The sequence below is a fragment of the Brassica napus genome, chromosome A10 (genome assembly GCF_020379485.1).
Source record: "Brassica napus cultivar Da-Ae chromosome A10, Da-Ae, whole genome shotgun sequence".
NCBI lineage: Eukaryota > Viridiplantae > Streptophyta > Magnoliopsida > Brassicales > Brassicaceae > Brassica > Brassica napus.
In genome coordinates this window covers 15,873,797-15,896,586 of record NC_063443.1, presented here as the reverse complement: position 1 = coordinate 15,896,586, position 22,790 = coordinate 15,873,797, and the positions used below count along the sequence as shown (strand labels likewise).

At 38.3% G+C, this 22,790-nt stretch overlaps 5 protein-coding genes across 6 annotated transcripts; 2 read left to right on the top strand and 3 right to left on the bottom strand.

The window, feature by feature from the left end:
- Positions 1–853: 853 nt before the first annotated feature.
- Positions 854–5,393, bottom strand: LOC111201478 (probable inactive leucine-rich repeat receptor-like protein kinase At3g03770). The gene is made up of 7 exons (XM_022693540.2): positions 2,515–5,393; positions 2,294–2,427; positions 1,976–2,219; positions 1,684–1,895; positions 1,555–1,583; positions 1,373–1,484; positions 854–1,287 (listed from the first exon to the last, which is right to left on the bottom strand). The coding sequence occupies exons 1-7, from the start codon at positions 3,878–3,880 to the stop codon at positions 1,063–1,065; spliced, it is 2,322 nt and encodes a 773-aa protein (XP_022549261.1). The 5' UTR covers positions 3,881–5,393; the 3' UTR covers positions 854–1,062.
- A 243-nt stretch (positions 5,394–5,636) lies between these two features.
- Positions 5,637–9,689, bottom strand: LOC111201479 (protoporphyrinogen oxidase 2, chloroplastic/mitochondrial). 2 transcript variants are annotated; one of them, XM_022693542.2, is made up of 18 exons: positions 9,560–9,689; positions 9,412–9,451; positions 9,127–9,262; positions 8,981–9,046; positions 8,817–8,867; positions 8,655–8,711; positions 8,499–8,578; positions 8,372–8,408; positions 8,164–8,229; positions 8,028–8,068; positions 7,548–7,680; positions 7,248–7,421; positions 7,099–7,173; positions 6,766–6,889; positions 6,564–6,672; positions 6,342–6,416; positions 6,141–6,247; positions 5,637–6,014 (listed from the first exon to the last, which is right to left on the bottom strand). In XM_022693542.2, exons 1-18 carry the CDS (start codon positions 9,591–9,593, stop codon positions 5,893–5,895), a joined length of 1,527 nt encoding a protein of 508 aa, XP_022549263.1. In that variant the 5' UTR covers positions 9,594–9,689; the 3' UTR covers positions 5,637–5,892. The 2 variants fall into 2 exon arrangements, with proteins under 2 accessions (XP_022549263.1, XP_022549262.1); XM_022693541.2 differs by having other exon boundaries at positions 9,412–9,454; positions 9,560–9,634.
- Positions 9,690–14,211: 4,522 nt separating this feature from the next.
- On the top strand, positions 14,212–18,226 carry LOC111201476 (ankyrin-2-like). The gene is made up of 4 exons (XM_022693537.2): positions 14,212–14,656; positions 15,889–16,164; positions 16,256–16,393; positions 16,488–18,226. Exons 1-4 carry the CDS (start codon positions 14,357–14,359, stop codon positions 18,021–18,023), a joined length of 2,250 nt encoding a protein of 749 aa, XP_022549258.1. The 5' UTR covers positions 14,212–14,356; the 3' UTR covers positions 18,024–18,226.
- Positions 18,220–19,618, bottom strand: LOC111201477 (phosducin-like protein 3). The gene is made up of 4 exons (XM_022693539.2): positions 19,261–19,618; positions 18,988–19,131; positions 18,689–18,894; positions 18,220–18,574 (listed from the first exon to the last, which is right to left on the bottom strand). The coding sequence occupies exons 1-4, from the start codon at positions 19,506–19,508 to the stop codon at positions 18,402–18,404; spliced, it is 771 nt and encodes a 256-aa protein (XP_022549260.1). The 5' UTR covers positions 19,509–19,618; the 3' UTR covers positions 18,220–18,401.
- Positions 19,619–19,888: 270 nt separating this feature from the next.
- Positions 19,889–22,738, top strand: LOC111201475 (COP9 signalosome complex subunit 3-like). Its single transcript, XM_022693535.2, has 11 exons — positions 19,889–20,156; positions 20,241–20,356; positions 20,442–20,688; positions 20,834–20,891; positions 20,983–21,072; positions 21,267–21,332; positions 21,525–21,614; positions 21,716–21,874; positions 21,948–22,069; positions 22,286–22,358; positions 22,435–22,738. The coding sequence occupies exons 1-11, from the start codon at positions 19,972–19,974 to the stop codon at positions 22,504–22,506; spliced, it is 1,278 nt and encodes a 425-aa protein (XP_022549256.1). The 5' UTR covers positions 19,889–19,971; the 3' UTR covers positions 22,507–22,738.
- Positions 22,739–22,790: the final 52 nt, after the last annotated feature.

The following is a 22,790-nucleotide window of genomic DNA, read 5'->3' as shown; positions in this document are numbered from 1 at the left end:
AAAAGCTATTTGAATATATATTTTTTGTAAAATACCATATAAGTATATTTGTAATATTCGCTTTGTGTGTTTCGTGAGATGTGAACAAGAAAGAGAGATAGGGGACACGAAAGAAGAAACTGTTAAAGGCGATAGGAGATGGGGTAGGGACGGATAAGTGGAGTGGTGACTTCAGCTTCCGTTACTTGTTTTATATTTCTTAAACTGAAGAAAACAAATTGTATTTCTTCATCTGGTTGCTTCCATTTCACACCGTGCGCACAGTGTAAGGTATCAGGAGGACTCAGAGATACATTAAAAATAGAAAAACCTCGAGACATGTTTCGTTTTAGATAATATAAAAAATGTGAGGTTTCAAATAATTTATAGACCAAGACTTGGTCTTGGTTTCATATTTGGTGTCCACATTTCAACACTCATCATCCCTACTCCCTAGGCACTCCACTATTAATCGCATCATACTCAGTTATAACCATAAGAATCGGCCACATTTCTCGCCTGGTGGTGTGTACGTAAGTGCATACTTCCGGATCCGGTATGACTGTATAAACTGGCTATCCAGTTTCAATTTTACTGCATGTAACGTTATAAGCATTTTGTATGTACAACTTGGTCTTATATTTTGACCTGAACATATTATTAATTCGTAATGGATTTACGAAAATATATTTTACCTTGACGTTAGTAATTCATGGATTAATTTTGAGATTTTTTTTCTGTCAACATTAATCTTGAGATTTGAGAAAACTCAAATATCTGATGGTCATCTAAAAAGACTTTCTATCATTTGTTTTTATTAGTAGTAAACAGATGTTTTATATAACACACAAAACTGGTGGGATGCAAGGAGATGGGAGAGGAAACTACTGTTTAAGTTTAATATCGATTTAAAGCAGATGAAAATGTGTGTAGCCCTTTAATTTTACAGTTACCTATTTGCTAATCCATGTATTAGAAACCTTAATATGCTAGCTTGTATTAAGAAGACCAAACTTATAAAACTTTACATTTTTGAAAGACCGAAAAGAAAGAAAAAAATTATCAAACATTAGCACTCCGGATTCATGGAGACGTGTCAGATTTGCGTTCAGCGTCTGCTGCAGACTGCATTTGAGCTGCATACTGTAAGTTCCATAGAACATCTTCAAAGGAAGGCCTTGCGGAAGGTTCAAGCAAAACGCATTTATTAGCGATTGAGATGGCAATCGCTAAAGACTCCTGAGAGCTAGTTGTTAGCACCGTTGGACTCACTATTTTCTGTCGACCGTCTTGGCTCTCAAATGACGTCTGCAACAAACGTAACAATACAGCAACAGCTATTAACTAACTACATTTCAATTAAAAAAATAACATGAAGAGTTCTTTTTGTTACCATTTCATTGAGAAGAAAGGCCTCTCCTTTTGTAGTGGGTAATGGTCCTATGAGAGATTCAAGAAGTATGAATCCAAAGTTGTACACATCATCCTCTCTTTTAGCCATTTTCCTGCATAATCATCAAGTTAATACAAAGAACTCATGTTTTTTAGCTATAGAAGGGATGAAAAAAAACACACTTTGACTTGTTGTGCGTTTCTGACTTTGCCTACAAAATTTATAAGCAGAAACAAGATAGAGTCCTGAGTTAGTATCAAAGAAGAGAATACAGAATGAAGATAAACAGAGAAAGAGGAAATGGAGCAAACCTCAAGCTTTTCATTCTCTTCAATGATGGCAGAGACTCCATAGTCACTGAGCTTTGCTATCTTGTGCTCGTCAAGCAAAATATTGTTAGTCTTCAGCTGATTGTTGAAGGAGCCAGGCATTACACCGGTGTGGAGAAAATGAACAGCCTTTGCTATCTCAATCAGAATTGCTAACCGGTCTGGCCACGTTAGGATCTTCTCCGAGCAAGATTCTACAACATTCTAACAACACTCAGTTTCCAAGTACATTGATCCAATGTAACTTTGAGTTTACTACACATGTCAATCTAACCTGAGAGATGCGCACGATATGTCCCGTTGGGAATATACTCGTAAACAAGGTAGAGCATGGTCGATGCAGGATCATGTTCTCCGCTGGTCGGAGTGCAATGGCCCAAGAAGCTAAGAAGATGAGGATGGTTGAGCTTAGACATCCAATCTAAGTGACCTCTGATACTTTGGCTAGAGAATTTCTTTGATAAAACCAAACATCTCACAGTTATAAAACTTCCATTTTCCAGTGTTCCTCTATATAGCTGCAATGAATCAAAGCAAGCAGTTAATGGTTGAGGCCACAAGAATCAAAATCTTAATGTTAGATGAAACATACCTTTCCAAAGGAGCCTTCACCTAAGAAACGTGATGCATGAAAACCCTCTGTGGCTTCTTTCAACTCTTCAAACGAAAATGAGCGGCATGAAGGCACACCTTGTGCAACTAGCTTCGCTGTTTGAGAGATTAGCCCTGCAAGATCGTTACAAGTATATATTAAACTCCTGCTAGCAGGGAGGACAGGTCTAACATTTTTGAGTCAGTGTTATGTTTACTCACTTGCACTAGCAAGAACTTCAGAGGAGAGACTGGTGTGTGAATTATCAGTCAGAATCTTAAGCCGAGTTTTCGGCACTGACTTTCCTCTTGAACAACAACAACATGAACGCTTTACACATAACAGGACTAGTCCGAGTGCAACCAACGCAAGAACTAGAACAGCTCCACTAATCACAGCAATTAAAGTCCCAAGTTTCCTTCCTTGCAACTGTTTTCCTTCAGCTTCTTCACATAAGAACTCTCGATGCTGATCATGACTGCTGTTTATAGACAAGCAGTTTCCACCGAGCCTAACAACACGCTCACCTGAAGAGCCAGCCAAGCAGCGAGGAGGAGTCCCAACCAATCTGTTATTAGACAAATCCACAAAACCGAGTTTGCCTCCACATGTGAGATTGAGTGGTAGCTTCCCACCGAGCTTGTTAGACGCCAAGTCCAAGTAACTAATGCTTGGCAAGGAGAACAAGAACCGAGGTGGAGTTTCGGTAAGATGATTGAACGACAAGTCAAGATGCTGAAGCTGAGACAAACCGCCTAAATGTCTAGGAATCTCGCCGGAGAATGAGTTCTTGCTCAGAAGAACAGTAACCAATCTCTTAGGCAACATAGGTAGTTCAGAGTCAAAGCGGTTCTCTCTTAAATCCAGCATATGGAGATGCTCTAACTTGCTGAGATCAGGTAATTCACCAGAGATCTCATTGTGTGACAGAGCAAGATTCGTTAGTCTTCCAATTCTACAGATTGAAGAAGGAAACGGCCCCTTGAACCGGTTGTTCTTCAAGCTAAGAACAGTGAGATTAGTCAGAGAAGCCAACGCGTCAGGAACACTGCCGTTGAAGTAGTTTCCATCAAGCATCAGGCTTTGAAGCTTAACCAATCTGGAAATATCAGGAGGGACAGAACCAAAGAGATAATTCGAGCTCAAATCCAAGGACTCGAGCGAATACAACCGATGAATCTTCCCTGGTAACTCACCAAAGATGCCTAGTGACACTAAGCTAAGGACCCTTAAGCTTGTTAGCCTTGTCAATGTAGTAGCAAAGGAATCAATTAAGAAAGCTTCAGAGAGAGTACGGTTTGGTAGTGAAGCTCCATCAAACTCACCAAACGGTTTTAGAAGCTTGTCTCCCATGACTTTAAGCTCCGTGATGGAGTTACCTTCGCAGGAGATGCTCATGTGAGGAGTTGCAGAGATTTGACATAAGTCTCCGTAGTAACTTCCCCAAGATTCGAGAGCTTTGGGGAATTCTAGATGTTTCCTGAGCTGGTACAGGACCTGGGTCTGTGAGTTTTGAAGTTGATGGGTGGTTTGTAAGAGCAAGAGCCATGAAAGAAAGAGTAAAGGTGAGACCTTTGAGTGAATCATGATAAAATTAGCAGAAGAGGAAAGTGAAAGAGACCAATAGAGGTGTCTTTGTAAATTCACACACAATGTCTCCAGAAACTGTGGAGACAATGAACTTAACTCAAAGAGGAACGGCTAGTCAACTCAAGTCAAGGAAACTAAACACAGCTCGTGATCCTAGACGCTCTCCTCTCCAGAAAAAAACTCCAAGGAAACGAAAAGCAGGAGAAGAAGAAAGAGAGTGGAGGAAGGAAGTGAGGAGAAATGCAGAAAGAAACCGTGGATGAGAATGTTCGGTGTTCTTGTGTGTGTGTGTTTGTCGTATTAACACATAGACGAGAAAGAAACTGGGGAAGCTAGAGGTAAGAAGGTGATAAGAACATTAAAGACAGAGAGGTGACCAGCATTAATGGTGGCTTTCTGTACTTTTTTTAGCTGAGAAGACTTGACAAAAGAAGAGATTTCAAAGAATCTTCTTCTTCTCTTTATGAAGGGAACAGTTAATTAAGAATGTGGGTCACCAGAAACAATCATAAAGCTAAAAAATTTGCACTCAATTTGATGAAAGTTTGTTCCTTTTAATGTGCAATTTGTCTGTAAAATAACAGTGATAAACAATGTTAAAACTTTAAACAGAGAAGAAGAAGTAGAAAAATGAAGAGTTTGAATTTAAATTTGGTATATAGATAAAGTATCTATACAAAGGCAATTTGGGACTATGGTTGACTCACAGAAGATGCCGTTAACACATGTCTCCTACTTATATCTTCGTTTATTAATTCTAACTTCTAAGCATTGGTTTATGTGTGTGATTGGATTACATGTCTTGTTAATTCACCAAACTGCCCTTATACAATACCAAATAGATAATGTATATGACGAAAACGAAGCTTTTGCTCTACGGAACATTGTTCGGTAGAGGTAGCTTTCGATGCAGGGCAAATATGGCAATAAATATTATCATTCCAACCATAGAATATTATATCCACTAAGATCATTTTCGCCAACCATCTCGGCTACAAATAGACAATGTCATTAGATTGTAGCATATTTATTTTTGAAACAAATGTTCTATAGACTTGTAGCTTTAAGGGCTAAGTATGACTTTTCAAAGCAGGCAAAGGTAGTGATTATGCTTTGTTAAAGGTCAAAGGAGATAAAAACAAGAGACAATGGTTAAAGCTCACTTTAGTGGGCCTAATATGCAGGTCCCACAGGTCTGTTCTACTCTCAGGACCCATCATATTAATAACTTTCTTTTGTCTACAAAAAATATATAAAGTTTTTCCTTAAGCTGTGTTCTTCACTAGTTAACAATTTGGTATTTCAAAGTGACAATTATGAATCAAAGGATGTATAATTGTAAATGATTCGTTTATATCTGGTTAATATTTATACTAAATATTTTAGCATTTTCATGATCTGAAAAGGAACAAAAAAGACTAGAACAATACAGGCTCTAATCTTAATGCTGCTTCAGTATCAAAATGAGACTTTAACAATGTAAACTTGGGTTTAAGACAGAGGACGCTTTATAGGAGAATGATAAGACAAGACAGAAGACTCCAGGGAATGGGAATGGGCAGAGCATGTGAGACGAAGAGACCTAGACATTAAGATACTAACAACTAGCATTAAGACAACCTTTTGGGGACCATTTCATGGTTTTGATTATGCACAAGGAACAAACATCAACATCTCCTTCTCACCAGAAACCAAACAAGTTTCTCTCCAACTTATCTTAGTTATCTAAAGAATAGAAATGATATCTTCAAGATAAGGCAAGATCAGCAATTTGTTATTAAAAAAAAAGGATTCTTCAATCCTAAAATATCCTCATTATATCATGTTCAAGACAGGTGATGCACAACAAGGAAACGGACCAAGCAATGTATTGATCGTTAAATGCTGGAACTAGTGAGTCTATGAGAATCTGGGTTTTGCTGAGTTTGTTGGTTAATCCCACGGCTTATTGCATTTTACAAGTTTACAAACTTAAAGGGATTAAAACTGACGAACCTCGACAATATTGTTTATAAGCTGTCCTCTGGTTTATTATCATTCGAGCAAGACTCCAAGTATGAGATCACGAGATCAGCTGCTTTGCAACCTGATGCTATTGATTTTCCAACAGAGAGCCCGCCTCGATGATTACCTGTTCATTTTGATCCGTTAATGATATAAAAAATAATCGTCTCAAGGCCATAGGTGGGCTACTAGACCTCATTATCAAGTATTTAATTCTCTCAATTTACGAGACTGAAACTTTGATGGAAGTTACCTGCATAGAAGAACCCGGGTAGATCTTTTTCCATCTTGTCTATTGCTTCCATGACTGAGTCATAGCTTCTATCATACAACGGAAATGCTTTGTTCCAATAGACATGGCTGCAATTAACATATATTGTTGATCTATAAGGATAATCTCCCCTTTCGTACACTTTATGATTAAATAATTTAAAAAATTCGAAACTCCACATACTTGACGAACACGGGTTCACCTTCAATCCCTAACAGTCGCTGAAGGTCAGAAGTCACAACTTGTTTTAATTCATCTCTACAAAGATAGAACGTACAAAAAAATACTGAGTCAGAATCAGGGGAAGTAAGCAACTAGAGAAATGGTATAAATGCTATCCTGCATCACATTCTTTAGTGACTACTCAGCTTAACCTAACATGGTTTAGCATCAGATTTCTCTTACGTGGAAGCTTTGGCTAGTTCCTGGTTCCTACTCCCACCAATAAAAGTTGTATATAGATGAAGGTCACTAGGGCAGCGATCTGGAAACATCATTGAGGAGAAGAGAGTTCCTGTGTATAGAGAAGTGTGAAGTGTTGATAATTGTAGAAAGTGAAATATAGGGCTATTTGTTTATATTATGTCCGAGGACACCAACAAGTTACCTAGAGTTTTGAAACCATGTTTTTGCTCTATAGATGGAATAAGTACCCCAAAACCTTCGAGGGGTCTCTTTACTTTCTCCTTTGTGAATGTAGTGATTATAACCGAGAGGGGCATATATTTAATCTGAGCAAAAACAAAAATCAACATCTTGATTAAACTAACTTGGAATAATTAGTGCATATAAGAAAAAGATAATCATGTAGTGAAGATCTTTGATGTCACATTAATGTTTTCATTATTAGCATTTGGAGTAGAAAATCTAAGGGCAACACGAAAGGATGGACAAAGTCTAGATCTAGACGTATTCTGAAAGTTGGATAAGACATGATTACCTCAGGGAGAAAGTTTAGCTTGAAGGGTTCTCCTCCTTTCATAACCTTCATCTCCTTCACATTGCACAGAGGAGCCTATGGTACATAAATATCTTGTCATTAGATAGGTTCTGTTATTTTCATCTCACATCGACAGAAACGCCACTAACCGTCATAACTACAGCATCATAATGTAGGTTTTGTCTCTGCGTCTCATTATGAGAAACACAGGATAGTGACCAGTTTTCCTCTCTTGGACCAGTATTGTAAGACAAAGAGAGAACCTTGGAGTCTAAATTGAGATCCTCCCTTGAGAGATCTTTACACAACATATCAGGAAGAATCTGCAATCTCACAAAGTGGAACGATACCAACCACAGGTGGTACAGAACAAGAACATTAGTACTACAGCGGAAAATATTTGTTTATTTGATCTATCTAAAATCTAGCTTTCGGTGAGAAATCATCACCTGCATTCCCCCCTTAAAAGAGAATGACCCGCGCGAGCCCTTCTTTGTGCCAGTGGAACTCTTTGTTTCTCCATTTTTACTACCTTTAGCAGCAAACTTTGATCTGATTGCACCGACTATAATAGAGCCAAAACTGGAAAAACGCATACACTATTTAGCAACTAAACTGAAGAATAGTAGAAGACCTAATCTCCATAAATAGCATAGAGAATAACAGAACCAGGTAAATCTCAAGTCATTATCAACATAAGGATGCTATTGTTATATACAATGCTGTCTTTGCTAGTAAAACATTTGCGCATGTCATAGACTCATATTACTTATCGAAGTTTAGTATTCTAAGAATAAAATGACACAAGTAAAGGAATGACCAACGCAAACTGTGACTGCATCACCCTAACATGCTAGCAGCACAAAAGTAAACGGCTTGGAAGTCTTCTTCAAGTAACTGAATATAGCATAGTTACATGAAAAAGGTACCTTTTCTCTATATTCCACAGATCTGGAAAAGAATGCTTCATCTGATCATAAAACGTAGGGAGGGACACAAAAGTGAGGAATATGAAATGATAGTTTTTCAAAACAAAGACATCAAGTTAAGTGCAAAGTCGCTCACTGAAAGGGATTCAGGGTCCGCAGCACTTGTTCCACCCATAAAAGGGTCAATAAGATAGTCCACAACCTTACAAATCAGATACATCAAAAGGACACATCAAAAGAACATCGCAGTGATCTGAATTTGATAAAGATAATGCACAACTGGTGTTCACAAGTGCAGTGTGAGCTAAGAATGTTTTCAAACTTAAGGCTAGTTAGTAACAAACCTCTTGTCCAAAATGGCGTTGAAAGAACCCGCTTACACTACAGCAGACAAATTGGGAGGTGAAACTCAAGACATAAGCTTATATGATTGAGATTGCAGATGGTCTGGGCGGCAAAAAATATACTCACCTCTCGACTACGGATGCGTCTGATACTTTTGAGGAGGAGTCATTTTTCTTCCACAAAAATGGTTCCAACAAGATTTGAAACTGCAAGTAAGGCCTAGTTCGTTTAGGGATTTTTGAAATACTGAAAGCACTTTGGTAGAAGAGAGGGAAAATGTACCTTCGATTGAGTAGAGAGCACACTACTTGTGACCAGCGCTATGGGATTGGTGGGTATCTAGCATGAAAACAGAGAACATTTCAGCATCATAAAGTAGACATGAACACCTTATTATATAAAGAAGCAGCAATCCATAAGAGTAAGGAAACAAGTAGGACTTACCATCACAGGTAACCCATTCCGCACAATGTACCGTTTCTTCTGTGAAAGTGGCTGAAACATTATAGAGAGTGCTGTAAGAAGGGTCGAGACACACATATAAAACCAACGTAGAATAACATTTTATGTCTCTCAGTGAGCTATCAGTGACCAAGGAAAGTACTCACAAACTGCTGTTTCTCGCGAAGCCCAAGATCATCTAGCAAACTCCCAACTTCTGGCTCAGCCTCGGTCTGCAAATGCAACAGATGATCATCATTGCCCATCATCTAAGGGAACATACGTGTGTAATGAACTAAAAACAAGAAACTACCATAGTGTTAGCTCCTTCATCCCAAATCAAACCATTATGCATAACACTTCTCAGCTTCCCACCTACTCTTCCATCAGCTTCAAACACAGTCACATTCACACCCTTCGATTTCAACTTGTAAGCCGCCGCAAGTCCACTTGAAAAAACAACACATATGTGATTGATAAAACAACGAATTGACAACAGATCCCGATCCCAAAAATTAGGATAATTTCAGCAGAATCACACAGCACAATAGAGACGAAATACAATGCAGAAGATGATGATAAGCTCTGAGAACATTACCTTACACCTGCGCCTACGACTGCAACTCTTTTTCCTGAAACTGCTTCAAAGCAAAAACAAATTATTTGAAGATACGAACAGTTCAAAATTATCAAAAAGAAAAAAACTGAAAAATCTACAAAATGAGCTGAAATAGAAGTTTTCTTACGTTTATCATGATCGGCTACTGCGTTAGACGCCATTGCTATCTGCAAAAGCAGCACAATTCAGCGTCAAATTGTCTGACCAGATAGATGAAGAGAAAAGCAGGAAGGAGATGAATAAATAAATTAACAAATACCTGCTCCTGAAACGACGACAAAGAATGCCGTTTTCATTTATCAGGCCCATTAGTCCACTATCATCTTAAGTTATGTTTTTAACGGGCCTTGATTTTATGTTTCTTCGCTTCCAAAACAGAGTCTCTCTTATTATACAACAACCGTTTTTGATTTTTTGACATTCAAACATAAACAATCCATAGTTTAGATATTAAAAGTTAGTATAAACAACCACGATCTTATCTTAATTTCTGTTCCCGACCAAGAAAGCTTTTCGTTATTTTTTTATTATACCGCCACAGCTGTGAGTACCGCCACCTGAATTCGATTCCCGACTACCGCGGATTTCACATTCGGATTGCAGCGACACAGATTAGTCCCTTGGGCCTATGAAGCTTTTGGAGAAACTGTGTATAATCAAAAAAAAAAAACTTTTTGTTATTTATAATGCAAGCTTATATTTTAATTTAATAGGGATTAGGGCATCTAAAATAATGCTGAACTTGATGGTAGTTATAGTGGTAGTTAATTTAATCGATGAAATGAAAAGCACTTTCTTGATTAGATCATTACTGGTTTTATTATAAGAAAAAGTATGTAACAGTACTACCAATAACCAACATTGATTATTAACTCAACACATAAGCTCAAAAGTAAAAGATATCTTAAACAATAGATTTTGCTGTGATTATGAGAACATTATGTGGCCCATTTGTACAATGGAGAACTCGAAACTCAAACTTAATAGATTGAGGATTATCGCATGACTGAAGGAAAATGATAACTCATATGAATTTTTTAAGGTTAAATAGATTATTAACTAGGTATTATAGTTGCTTGCACCATGCCGCCATGGAACTTTAAGACTGAAGCAAACTAGTCAAATATTTAATCTCTGTCGCCAAATATGAATTTGAAATATTTTGATAACACGTACAATCGTGTGCTGATTGTTTTCTATTATCCTTTTCAATTTATCAAAGTTGAAAAAGTTAAAAAGTCATAAGATGTTTAGTGCAAGTTGTTTTACTTTTGCCACTTTGTTCATTTTCCATTGACATTGTTTGCTTACTCTTTCTTAGCGACAGACATATATTAAGAAGAAACATGTGAGGATTTGAATTTTGTATATGCTTGATGTCTTACTAGTATACGTTTTCTTTGAACTAATTGTTAGGATTTCTTGACGTCAAAGAAATAAAAAAGTGATTATGTTGTTCGTAATTTTGTTATAAAATTCGAGCTGCAATCATATGAATCTGAACAACAGAATTTTTTTTTCTCCAATTGGGATTAACATATTTAGGCAGGGAAATTAGGAGAGGTGCTTCGTGCTTCGTCCCTAATTAGAGTTTTAGGAAATGACTAGTATAGACCCCCATGCTTCGCATGGGAATATATTTTTCTTACAAATATAATATAACTAAATAGTTATAAATATATATATATATATATACATTTTTTAAAGTATAAATAGATAATTTCACACACACGAAAAAGAGAAATATAATAATTTTCAAAATTTCATTTTTTTCCAACAATTCTATAAAATTATATATATCGAAAAAGACTTCAAAAGTTTACCTTAGAAATATATAAATCTTTGATGAATTTGATTGTCTAGCTACCTATTATTTCTGGCAGTCAGAAGGATGTAGTAGATTGGAAAATGATTTCTTTATTATTGTGCATTGATATATATATCAAACATTTGAAATAAAAACATTGTGTATTAAAAATCAATATAAAAAGTAGCTGCTAATATATACTATTAATTTTGTCTCCCATCATCCCATGGTATCACTGATTTTGCCATCTTTAACGTTTCATGTTCATCTCACCCATACAGCCGTACATGAACCAGTTTTCTTTTTTAATATGAAACATTGAAACTATAGAGAAAAGATATCAAATTGCTCGCATAGTATGTTGAATAATGCTTTTAGTCTACTTTCTGATGTAAAACCTGTAGAAAAACAATTCAATGATATGATCCTTTCGTATTAATGAAAATGTGTTTACCTTTTTCAAAAGCTCTTCTTCCATGTCTGCATTTGTTGTTCAATTGTCTGCATTTTCTTTATTTCTCTTTTGATCTACTTTTGATTTACCACTCTTGTTTGTGTATGTTTTGCCTTTTTTTTCTCTCTCTTTTATGTGCAAATAGATATGAACTTAAATTTATAGCACTATGAGTTAAAATATACAATTGAAAAAGAGGTTTCAGATATCGTGAGATGATGATGGGAGTAGTGGGAGAAATATTAGGCTTTTTTTTTAATTTAAAAATACATAAAAATCAGTTAACAAACGAAATTGCTTTGGTTTTTAATTTATTTGCATTTGAAATTTTTATTTAAATTATAGAATAGGTGCCATGTGTCAAAATTTTGTTGGATATGTGACTTGTGCTTTAGTATATAAGGGATTTGAAACGCGTAATTTCCGAACTATTGTTGGGCCCATACCTTTTTTGTGGGCCGAGTCGGTGGGCATATTCAGTTCATTTCTTTCTTTTTTTGATATAACTATATAATATAAGTTATATAACCATACAATTCATTTCGTTTTTGTTAATCACTTAATATTTTTTATCACGTATAATTAGTTTAATCTCTTACTATTTTTATCACATTTGAGTGCTTATGATCGTGACAAAATCATAGATTAAATTTGCCACGAAATATTGCAGATTGATACAAGAACGATATTGCTAAGAACCACCGTTTTTTGGTCTGATTTCTTGTTAACCACTTGACTTTGTTTTTTTTTTTTGTCAAACTACCACTTGACTTTGTTTATACTTACATAATAACATGTTTTTGAAAAAAAGAAGTCCAACATTTTACATGATTTCTATAATACTGTACTTGCTAAGTCTAATCAAACACGTAATTTTCATGTTGCAATCTGGATCACGAGATCTTTGCGCGACATTAATGCCCACACTAGGATCCGAGGAATCACGCTCCTTTGGTCAACTCATTTTCATTTAAGGGTCCTTCATTTAAACCATATCTTAAAATAATAAATTATATGGTCGAGCTCATACTCATGGCACACTAGAAATAAATAGAGCAAAAGTGCACCGTACACGTTATTGATTGTTGGTGTAAGAATAACAAAGTATAAGTTCTATATTTTCCTCGTTACTACACGAGCAATACACTGTGTAAAACCATGCTGCAACTTTTCTTTAGGGAACTGTATATGATTTTTTGGAATATTTTCCTTACGATATTGATTTAGGTCAATTCAGCTACAGCAGTATGGGGCCTGCATTGATTTAACCAAAATAGTCATATCTACAATTCTACATAGACGTATTCCACGAGTGAGTTGTTCATGGTTGATGGGGAGTCAATCTCATGACGAGTCACATCTTTGCCGTACGTACGATTAACGAAGGTATGGTCCTATTATACAGATACCACATCCCATGTATTAATCTCCACCGACTTCTCCAATACTCTCTCTACCACACTTTGATATTTCTTGTATCATCCAAAGATCTCACTTACATCACTTCACTATGTCCCCCTCAATTTAATTCTGATCGCCCACTGTTTTTATTACTTTGATCTGTATTCTACTCTATTCACGTCGTCCACGACAAAAGAGATGGAGAGTTATAATTGAGAAGATATGTGTCTGTTTATAAACCCTCACTATTGGTGATATTGGCATTGACCCATCATCAATTCACTGCGATGCATCTAACATAGGCCAAAAACACATGGCCAACATACCTCTATTTACTACATCTCAAGAATATAAAATACAGAAAACATACTCTGAGAGATAGAGCTATAGACTAATTGAGCAGGGAAAGTTGTAGAAATGTAGCTATAGGAGTGAGCAAAAGAGCATGGACGCACTGAACAAAATAAATGAATATTCGTATTGATAAGTTTCTCTATCAACAAAATGAACAATTTCATAACAGTCTTATCTAACTTTCCCTTATTACCACCGTCCAAAATCTTTCTACTTCTCTTCTTTCCCAGCTAAAATATCTACCTATATTTGACATGACTTAAGTCTAGTAGAACTCTCCACATTTAAGGAAAAGTAGCTAGTATTGTTTATATATTTACATTTATATGATTTGCACTGCTCTATATAGAACTATTATCATTATGATGATTTCCTACCAACTTCAACCCAAAAAGATTGGACATTTTTCTATATTTTAATGAGATTTTTTTGGACAAATGTTAACGAGATTATTCATATTCAGTTTTATAAGGAAAAAAAGCTTGTTTCCTTTTATTGTGACTATTCTGCTCAACAAATATTTTCTGTAAATGTAAATAGTTCTGAATTGATATATTCCAAAATAGGCAAATAAATTAGAGAATTGCATTAACAGTTTTTGATTATTTTCCGGTTAAGCAAGTGATCACAAACTATTATGTACACACGGTTAAAAATAGGACCCACGTGGGTCTAATTAAATTACCACTCATAAGTTAACCGTGGTTCTAGTGCAGTAAATTTCCGTGTCAATAAATTCTCCACACTCCTCTTCCACTTCCCTGGCGCTCACTTCTTTTCAAGTCTCCCCTCTCTCTCTCTCTCTCTCTCTCTCTCGATCCTCGCGTCTCTAAAGCGGCGACGTTTTGGTAGCTTCCGTTACATTCGGTCAACGACATAAGGCTGCGGTAAGGATCACAGCTCCGACAATGACGGTTTTCTCCGGCAAACAAGTGGTTCCTATGGACTACGAGGCAGAGGTATCACAGGGGCTTCTGGACGCCATCCTCGACGGAGACATCAAAACAGCATCGGTTTGCGTCTCCGATCCGCTCCTCGACGTGAACTTCGTCGGCGCCGTCAGTTTAAAAACGAGGAGGAGCGAGGTCGTGCTCCGTGATGAAACGGCGAGCGAAATCCGAGTGGAGTACGAGGAGTTCAAAACTGATGTAACGGCGTTGTTCCTCGCCGTTAATTTCGGAAACGTAGCTCTCGTGAAGATGTTACTGGTAAGTTTTTTTTTCTCAGAATTTGAAACCGACGAATAGTTATAAGTTGATCTGCCATTAATAACACAACCTTTACTAATCAATCAGTTTTGCATTTACGTGTTTTTTTTTTCTTACATGTCTCTCACTGTTAGCTTACTTTACTTTTCTTATTTTTCGAAATTCAAAATTTGGTACACTTCTTTTTCTTTATTATCAATAACATCCGTATTAGTGTATTACATTCTCTCTGCTTTTAATATAAAAGAGACTAAAGTATTCCTGTAAAAATTTTGAAAAATATCTGCGCCAGTTAAATTACTTGTTTTTTTTTGTACTTAGCTAAGCTAAGTGAGCTCTGACCATTTAATTAATTCAAAAAAATCTGAATTGGATTCCGTGCGAGTTTTTAAAATTCATAATCTGTTGACTAAGCTTCAATTCTCACTTGGGGGGTTGTGTTAGTGTTTAGGAATCTTCCAAGATGCGAAAGATGTAACATAAATAAAAACAGAAGAAGTGTATCTTTAACCGAGTCTGATTTGCATATTATGCGGGCATCATTATCCAAGCTCCAAGTCACACAACTTTTTCTTTTGCAGCATCAGTCACAGATTTGCTTTTTTTTTTTTACTAAATTCTAATAACAAAATCCTGATTGCTGGATTTGGGATTAAGATGCTTAACCCTTAGAGTTAATTAGGCTAAAAAGTATAAAAACTTCAATATGGGTTGCTCTTTGTTGATGGTTCTTTTTCGAGACACATCCAAAGCTCACTGTTTGTCTGCAGTGAGAATTGATTGATTTTATTGTCTCTGTCTTGTTCCATGAAAGGAACTGATGATATTTAGTACGACAACAAGTGTTGACAACTGCACCATGTAGCTTGTTCACTAAACAGAACCTGAGGCCCCCCTCATATGGTCCTGTCACTAGTCATTGGCTCTGCATCTGGATTTTATGAATTTTATATTCTCATACTTCCTCTCTTTCCACTTAAATCATCATGATATGTCTGTGATCAAGCCAAGCCACACTCTTTTTGTGTCAGGGTTGTTCCCTCGTGGTCATGTAGATCCTTTTCAATTATTCACTTGCATTATTGAATATACACAGTTTTACTTTTGTTGTTCTTGTCTTCTTCTGGCTCTTGTTTTCACCCTACGTTGGATCCTTCACCAGTGTATAGCTTTAAAAATTACTGTTTAAACCTTTACAGTGATCTGACTTTTCGTGCAATATCATGTCACAGAACATTGGAGCTGATGTAAACCAGAAGCTAGTCAGGGGATTTGCAACGACCGTAGCTGTAAGGGAAGGTCATTTCGAGGTACTTGAGATTCTACTCAAAGCCGGTGCTTCTCAGCCCGCCTGTGAGGAAGCTCTAATTGGGGCCAGCTGTCACGGACGAGCTAAGTTCGCTGAACTGCTTATGGGAACTGATCTTATTAGGCCTCATGTCTCTGTGCACGCTCTAGCCACTGCTTGCTGCAGAGGCTTTGTAGACGTTGTAGAGACCTTGCTCAAAGTAAGTTTCTCATCTTTGCAAGTTTTACTAATTAACCACTTAAAAGTTGTTATCTAACAGAAGATATTTGCATGTTCTTGCTTCATCCCAGTGCGGAGTAAATGCTAATTCAACGGACAGGCTTCTGCTTCAATCTTCAAAACCTTCTCTATACACTAATGTGGACTGCACAGCTCTTGTTGCTGCTATTGTCAATAGGCAGGTCTCGGTCGTCCGCTTGCTACTTCAGGTATTTTTTTTCTCATTACACTAAAAAACTTGGTCCTTGCAAGGAGAGTAGTTATCTAAGACATACAAGCTTTTCTTTGAATGATGTTTTACAGGCTGGTGTCAAGACAGATATCATGGTGAGGCTAGGAGCATGGTCATGGGACACTAACACTGGAGAAGAGTTCCGCGTGGGAGCTGGAGTGGCTGAGCCCTATCCTTTAACCTGGTGTGCTGTAGAGTTCTTTGAAACCAGCGGTGAGATATTGCGTTTGCTGCTCACACTCCAATCTCCAAACGCTCCACACAATGGTCGGACGCTGCTCCACCATGCTGTCCTTTGCGGTAACCAAGCAGCCGTCAGAGTCCTCCTCAGCTGTGGTGCTGATCCAGAAACTCCTATCAAAGGCATTGAACTCCGACCGATTCATATGGCCGCACGTTACGGATCGGTGGAGATCATACAAGAACTGGTTGGCTTTGGCTGCGATGTGAACTCAAAGAGTGATGCTGGAGACACGGCTCTGCTGATCTCAACGAGACAGAAACATTCAGAGTGCGTAAAGGGTTTAGCACTAGCTGGTGCTGACTTCGCCTTAGTGAACAAGCTCGGCCACTATGTTACTTTGGTCGCTGAATCAAGCAAGTGGTGTCTCGGATTAGAACGAGTAGTTCTTGAACTGATACGGTCTGGTGTGGCTCCACATTCAAGCGACGCTTCAGTTTTCTCTCCTTTGCTGTACGCAGCTAAAGCAGGAGACGCCGAGGCGCTTAAGACTCTTGTAAAAGCTCAAGAAGTCTTCCTAGACTATCAAGACGAGGAAGGCTTCTCGGCTGCAATGCTAGCGGCCATGAACGGACACGTTGAAGCGTTCAGAGTCTTGGTCTATGCAGGCGCAGACGTTAAACTACTCAACAGATCAGGTGACACAGTTGTTTCTCTGTCCGAGAAGAACGGTAACTTAGACATGATCGAGAAGGTGATGCTCGAATATGCTCTCGAGAAGGACAACAGGAGCATGGCTGGTTTGTTCTACGCCCTACACTGTGCTGCAAGGCGTGGAGATGTTGAAGCGGTTAAGCTTTTGAGCGGGAAAGGATACGGTCTTGATGTACCGGATGGAGACGGGTACACTCCTTTGATGCTTGCGGCTATAGAGGGCCATGGAAAGATGTGTGAGTTCTTGATTAAACATGGAGCGAACTGCTATGCTAAGAACGGACGAGGGAAAACGCTGCTGGATGTGGCGGTTGGTGATGCGGAGGAGGTGGTCCGTGATGAATTGTCTCGGAGGTTTGTGTTGAAGGGAAGCAGTGTGATGAAACACACCAAGGGAGGGAAAGGGAAGAAGCATGGGAAGGGGTTGGTAATGTTGGAGTCAAGTGGAGTGCTGAGTTGGGGAAAGTCGAGGAAGAGAAACGTGGTGTGCAAGGAAGTAGAGATTGGGATGAGCCAGAAGTTTAGGAGGAACCGGAAAGGGAAAGGCGATGGAGCTGCGGACGAGGAAGGGGTTTTCAGGGTGGTGACTAAGGAGGACAAAGAAGTTCATTTTGTGTGTGAAGGTGGGTTGGTTGGTGCAGAGATGTGGGTGAGGGGAATAAGAGTTGTGACAAGAGAGGCTACTTGTGGGAGAACTCAGACTCAGAGTTAAGAGTGTTGCTTTTGTACATAAAAGAAGTTTTGAGAAAGGAAGCTTCATTCTGAAGGTAGTGTACTAGTGTGCTTATGTTGTGTTGAGGGGTGTTTATAGTTGTTGGGTTTGCCTAAGAAGATTGGTTTTTGATATCTGCAGTATAATTGTGAAATAGCTTTGATAAATTTGAGATTTCAATGAATGAATTTGAAAATTGAGAATGAAAATCTAAATAGATTGATTCACAGTCAAGATCCAGCACATGTGATCAGTGCCTGATATTTAAAAACAAGAAGTTGTGGAAAAGCATTACAACACAAATGGAGACAGCACATTTGTTTACCAGTCACAAAGGCAACAAACAAACATAACCAACAGAGAAGCTTTGAGAGTGTTCTAATCGCTATTGTAACCATCATCATCGTTATCCTTATCTTCATGGTCTTTCACCACTCGTTCAATGAACTGTCTTCGAACTCCAGCCATCACAGCTTCCCTTGAGGAGTCATCGTCTCCACTTTTTCCATCGTTAAGAACTGGCTCTGACTGACATAAAACTAAGGCTACACCTGCAAAAAAAAAACATCAAACATGTTCAGACATCATCCCCTCCGGGTCTATCACACTAACACCACTACGCTGAAAGCATGATAAGATGCAACTGAATCAAACATCAAACTTACTCTCTGGGGTGCACCTACGGCCAACGCTCTTCAAGCCAACATGAGTTCCTTTAACAGCACCATGATGGTACACCAGCAAGGTAGGGAGATTGCAATCAGGGTAGTTGGGAATACAATCAGTTGATATAATCTTAACAAACTTCGTTCCCGGGTATCTACTAGCCAATTCTTCTAGACAACCCAATAACAAGCCACACTCTGCAATACTATCACATTAAACAAAAAAACAAAAAGAACAAAAGTTCAGTTTTTTTCAAGCATCTCAGGCTTCACGACCAATCATAGTTACAAAAACATACCCATCTTTGTAGAGACATACAACAACCCAAACTTCAGCAGAAGCTTGCGTAACCTCCCTCACGAAATCAGAGCTCGAGATGGGAGTCACTGATCCATACCTCCTAACTTTAGCAGCTTCTCTCAGCTCCGTCAACCTCTTCTTCCTATCAAAACATCAAACCCATGAGCCACATCTTAGTAAAGTCGTACTCTTTTCTAATCCAAAACACAAACGAATCGATAAAAATCAGAGCTTGACATTTACAGATCCGAGAGATTCGATATGTGCAAACCTGTAATCTTCCAGGAATCGATCATCGTCGAGATCTTTGTCGTCCTCAAGATCCTCGAGCTCCTCCTCCGTCTTCCCATCGAACCAAGCTTTGTCCTTTGGAGCTGAAGCCTCGTCTTGCGCCGGAGTATACGCCGGCGGTTTGAACGCCGGAGCCTTCTCAGGGAGATTCCCTAGCTTCCGTTGGATATCGTCCCATTGCGTCGACGTTCCTTCCACATCCTTGTAGACGAAGTGATAATCTGCCATCGATCGAAAGCTTCAGATATTCTCCGCTTGAGCCTTTGAATCTGTGATCGCAATCTCGTCGATGGTGGAAAAGGCTTTGTCAGAGGCTCACTTGAATGGTTTACTTAACCGAAAAATACCGAGACCAATTGCTAATCTAATTCATACCGGTCCGATAATATCTGGTTTAGAAAGTCGGTTAGCAATCGCTATAGAGACCCTCTAGCTGAATCAGTGTATCCTCGCTTATCTTGAGGAAAATACCGAAACTATTGCTTATCTGATTCATACCGGTCCGATAATATCTGGTTAAGAAAGACGGTTAGCAATCGCTATTAAGACCCTCTGGCTGAATCAGAGTATCCGCGCCTATCTTGAGGGTATATATTTTGGAGAGGATCTAGAGATAATTAAACAAACAATCGTGAATTTTTTTTTGAGAGGGAGAGAAGAAGGCGATCGATTAGGGTTTTTGATCGGAAGTATGAACTCGGCGGAGGCTCTGATTAAGTCAATCCAAGGTTTATCAGCGAGTCCCGGCGACTTATCTGCACTCCACTGTATTTTGAAGAAAGCCGAGGACTCGCTCCGAAACAACTGGGATGTTCAGCTCGCTACTCTCGAAGAGCTCGACCCTTCGATTCATTCTCTCGGCTACCTCTATCTCCTGTGAGTTTATTATTCTATCCTTGGATGTATTGATTTTTGTGAATGTATGATCTTAACTTTTGTGTATTGTTTGATTTGTTGAAGCGAGGGTCTTACTCGTGGTTCAGTGTCGAAGGGGAAAACTTCTGGCGTGCTTCTGCTAATGGCTCGGTTCATCAGCCGTTGCGATGCTAGGCAGATTCGTTTAGCGAGCGAAAAGTGTAATCCTTGTCGTCTCTCTGTGTGTTTTATGTTTTAGAGAGATTAAGATGATGATGATGATGTTGTTGTTTTGATTTCGTGCAGTTGTTACTCTTTGTAAGAGATTTAAAGACAGAGTTTTGGAGCTTGAGGATCCTCTACGTGGGGTGGCGCCACTGGTGTCAGCTGTTCGCAAGGTTCAGGTCTCTGCTAAATGTTTGACTGCATTGCATCCGGATTGTCTTCAGCTATGTCTCCAGGCCAAGTGCTATAAAGCTGGTTTCTCCGTTCTTAGTGACGATATCTTGGAGGTTGACCAGCCTAGAGATTTTTATCTCTATTGCTATTATGGGTGAGCCTGTTTCTCTCTTTGCTATAAAGTTTGGTTGTTTCAATTAAGGTTAAAGCATTAGTCCACCCGTTTGATACTCGTCTTTGATCCCTGTGTTAATATATCAAAAGCTACTTTCTTATAATATTCTCTGCACTTTTGACAGGGGAATGATATGCATTGGGCTGAAGAGATTCCAGAAGGCATCGGAGCTTCTTTACAATGTAAGGCATTCTATTTACTTTTTTTTCACATATCATAAGCCATCATGGATTTTGGTTTTGGTTTTAACTGAGATCGAAGTACTTGTTTCAGGTTGTTACTGCTCCAATGTATCAACTCAACGCCATAGCTCTTGAGGCGTACAAAAAGTACATATTGGTTAATCTCATTCACTCTGGCCAGGTAATACTGTGTTTTTATTTTACAAAAGTGCATCTTGTTTTCTGTCTTGGGAGCGATTATATTTTATTTGACCCTGATCCGTTGGATGTTTTGAGTAATCATGGTTCCACTAGTTATATATCATGCGTCTTGTTTTCTCTTCAAGCATTGATTAGTCTTATGATGTTTTTTCTTATATTATTTTACTTGTGCAGTTTAGTAACAGTGTCCCCAAGTGCGCTTCTACAGCAGCTCAGAGGCACCTAAAGAGCTGGTGTATAGTAAGTTTGAATCTATTTCTCTATGTTATGGCGTCTTCTTACTTTTTTTGCTCTTACGATGAGATCTTTCTCCATTTTTTGGTGGCGAGTCCTGTTCTCAGTTCAATCCAATGTATTTAGTTACTTTTTACCCCATACTAGCTGGATCTATGTACAAGCTTATGATTTTATCATCATTCACTCTTTTGTCAGCCTTACAACGAAGTGGGTAATCGTTACAACGATGGGGAGATCAGTGAACTAGAGGCAGTGGTTGTGGCCCACAGCTCAGATTTTGAAATGGTAAATCTCCCCTAGACACTAACTGTAATTTCTCACTGATATTAATCTTCATTCACCCTATAACTTACATTGATTCATCTTTCGTTCATCCTACTTTTCAGGACAATAACCTTGGATTAGTGAAGCAAGCAGTGGCATCCCTTTACAAGCGGAACATTCTGAGATTGACTCAGAAGTACTTGACCTTGTCGCTTCAAGATATAGCCAACATGGTCCGACTTGCTAATGCTAAGGAGGCGGAAACGCATGTGCTTCAGATGGTAGTGTATTCCGTGTGTCCAACACTTGATTTTTTGGAAGCTAGCTATTTAACTATATAATTGTTATATGCAGATCCAGGATGGTCAGATACATGCGCTTATCAACCAGAAAGATGGAATGGTGAGATTCTTGGAGGACCCTGAGCAGTACAAAACCAGTGATATGATAGAGGTCATGGATTCTGTCATCCAAAGGTATGTGTCTACGAACCAATTTTTTTGCTGCCGCCAAATCAAGTTCCTTGCTACTGCTTTTTTTCTTTGGGGGCGGGGGCGACATGGAAAACATAAAAATTTCGATCCTCCTTTGTTTATATGATTCCGTAATAAGCAGCATCTGGAATCAAATTGATAGAGAATTGTATTGTGAGTGAGTCAACCAAGCTTTGTGTGTGTTTATGTGATTTTCAGGACTATTGGGCTGTCGAAGAATCTCATAGCCATGGATGAGAGCTTGTCATGTGATCCTTTGTACTTGGGAAAGGTAGCTTAATACCATGTTTCATAGACTGTTATGTACCTTTGTTCTCAGACTTAACCGTTGACAACTTTTTTCTCAGGTTGGAAGGGAAAGACAAAAGTTCGACTTTGGAGACGATTTTGATACTGTCCCTCAAAAGTTCTCCATGTAAACAGCAAAAGACCTGGAGGAACAAAATTTAACTCAAAGACAACTCTAGTTGTGAGAATCTGGACAACTTTCTTTTGATTTCTTTGTTCTTATTTTGTTGGTTTATGAAGTTTCTATATTGTTTTCACAATAGCCAACTAGTAGAGAAGAGCGAATCCTAATCATAAAAAATTTCGATTAGTGGTTCTCTCTTTGCTTAATTATTTAAATAAATGAAAAAAAAGGTCAACCAATCCTCGATGCTTCTATAGTTTCAAACTGCGTGTCGTGTGCGGTAAATATGCA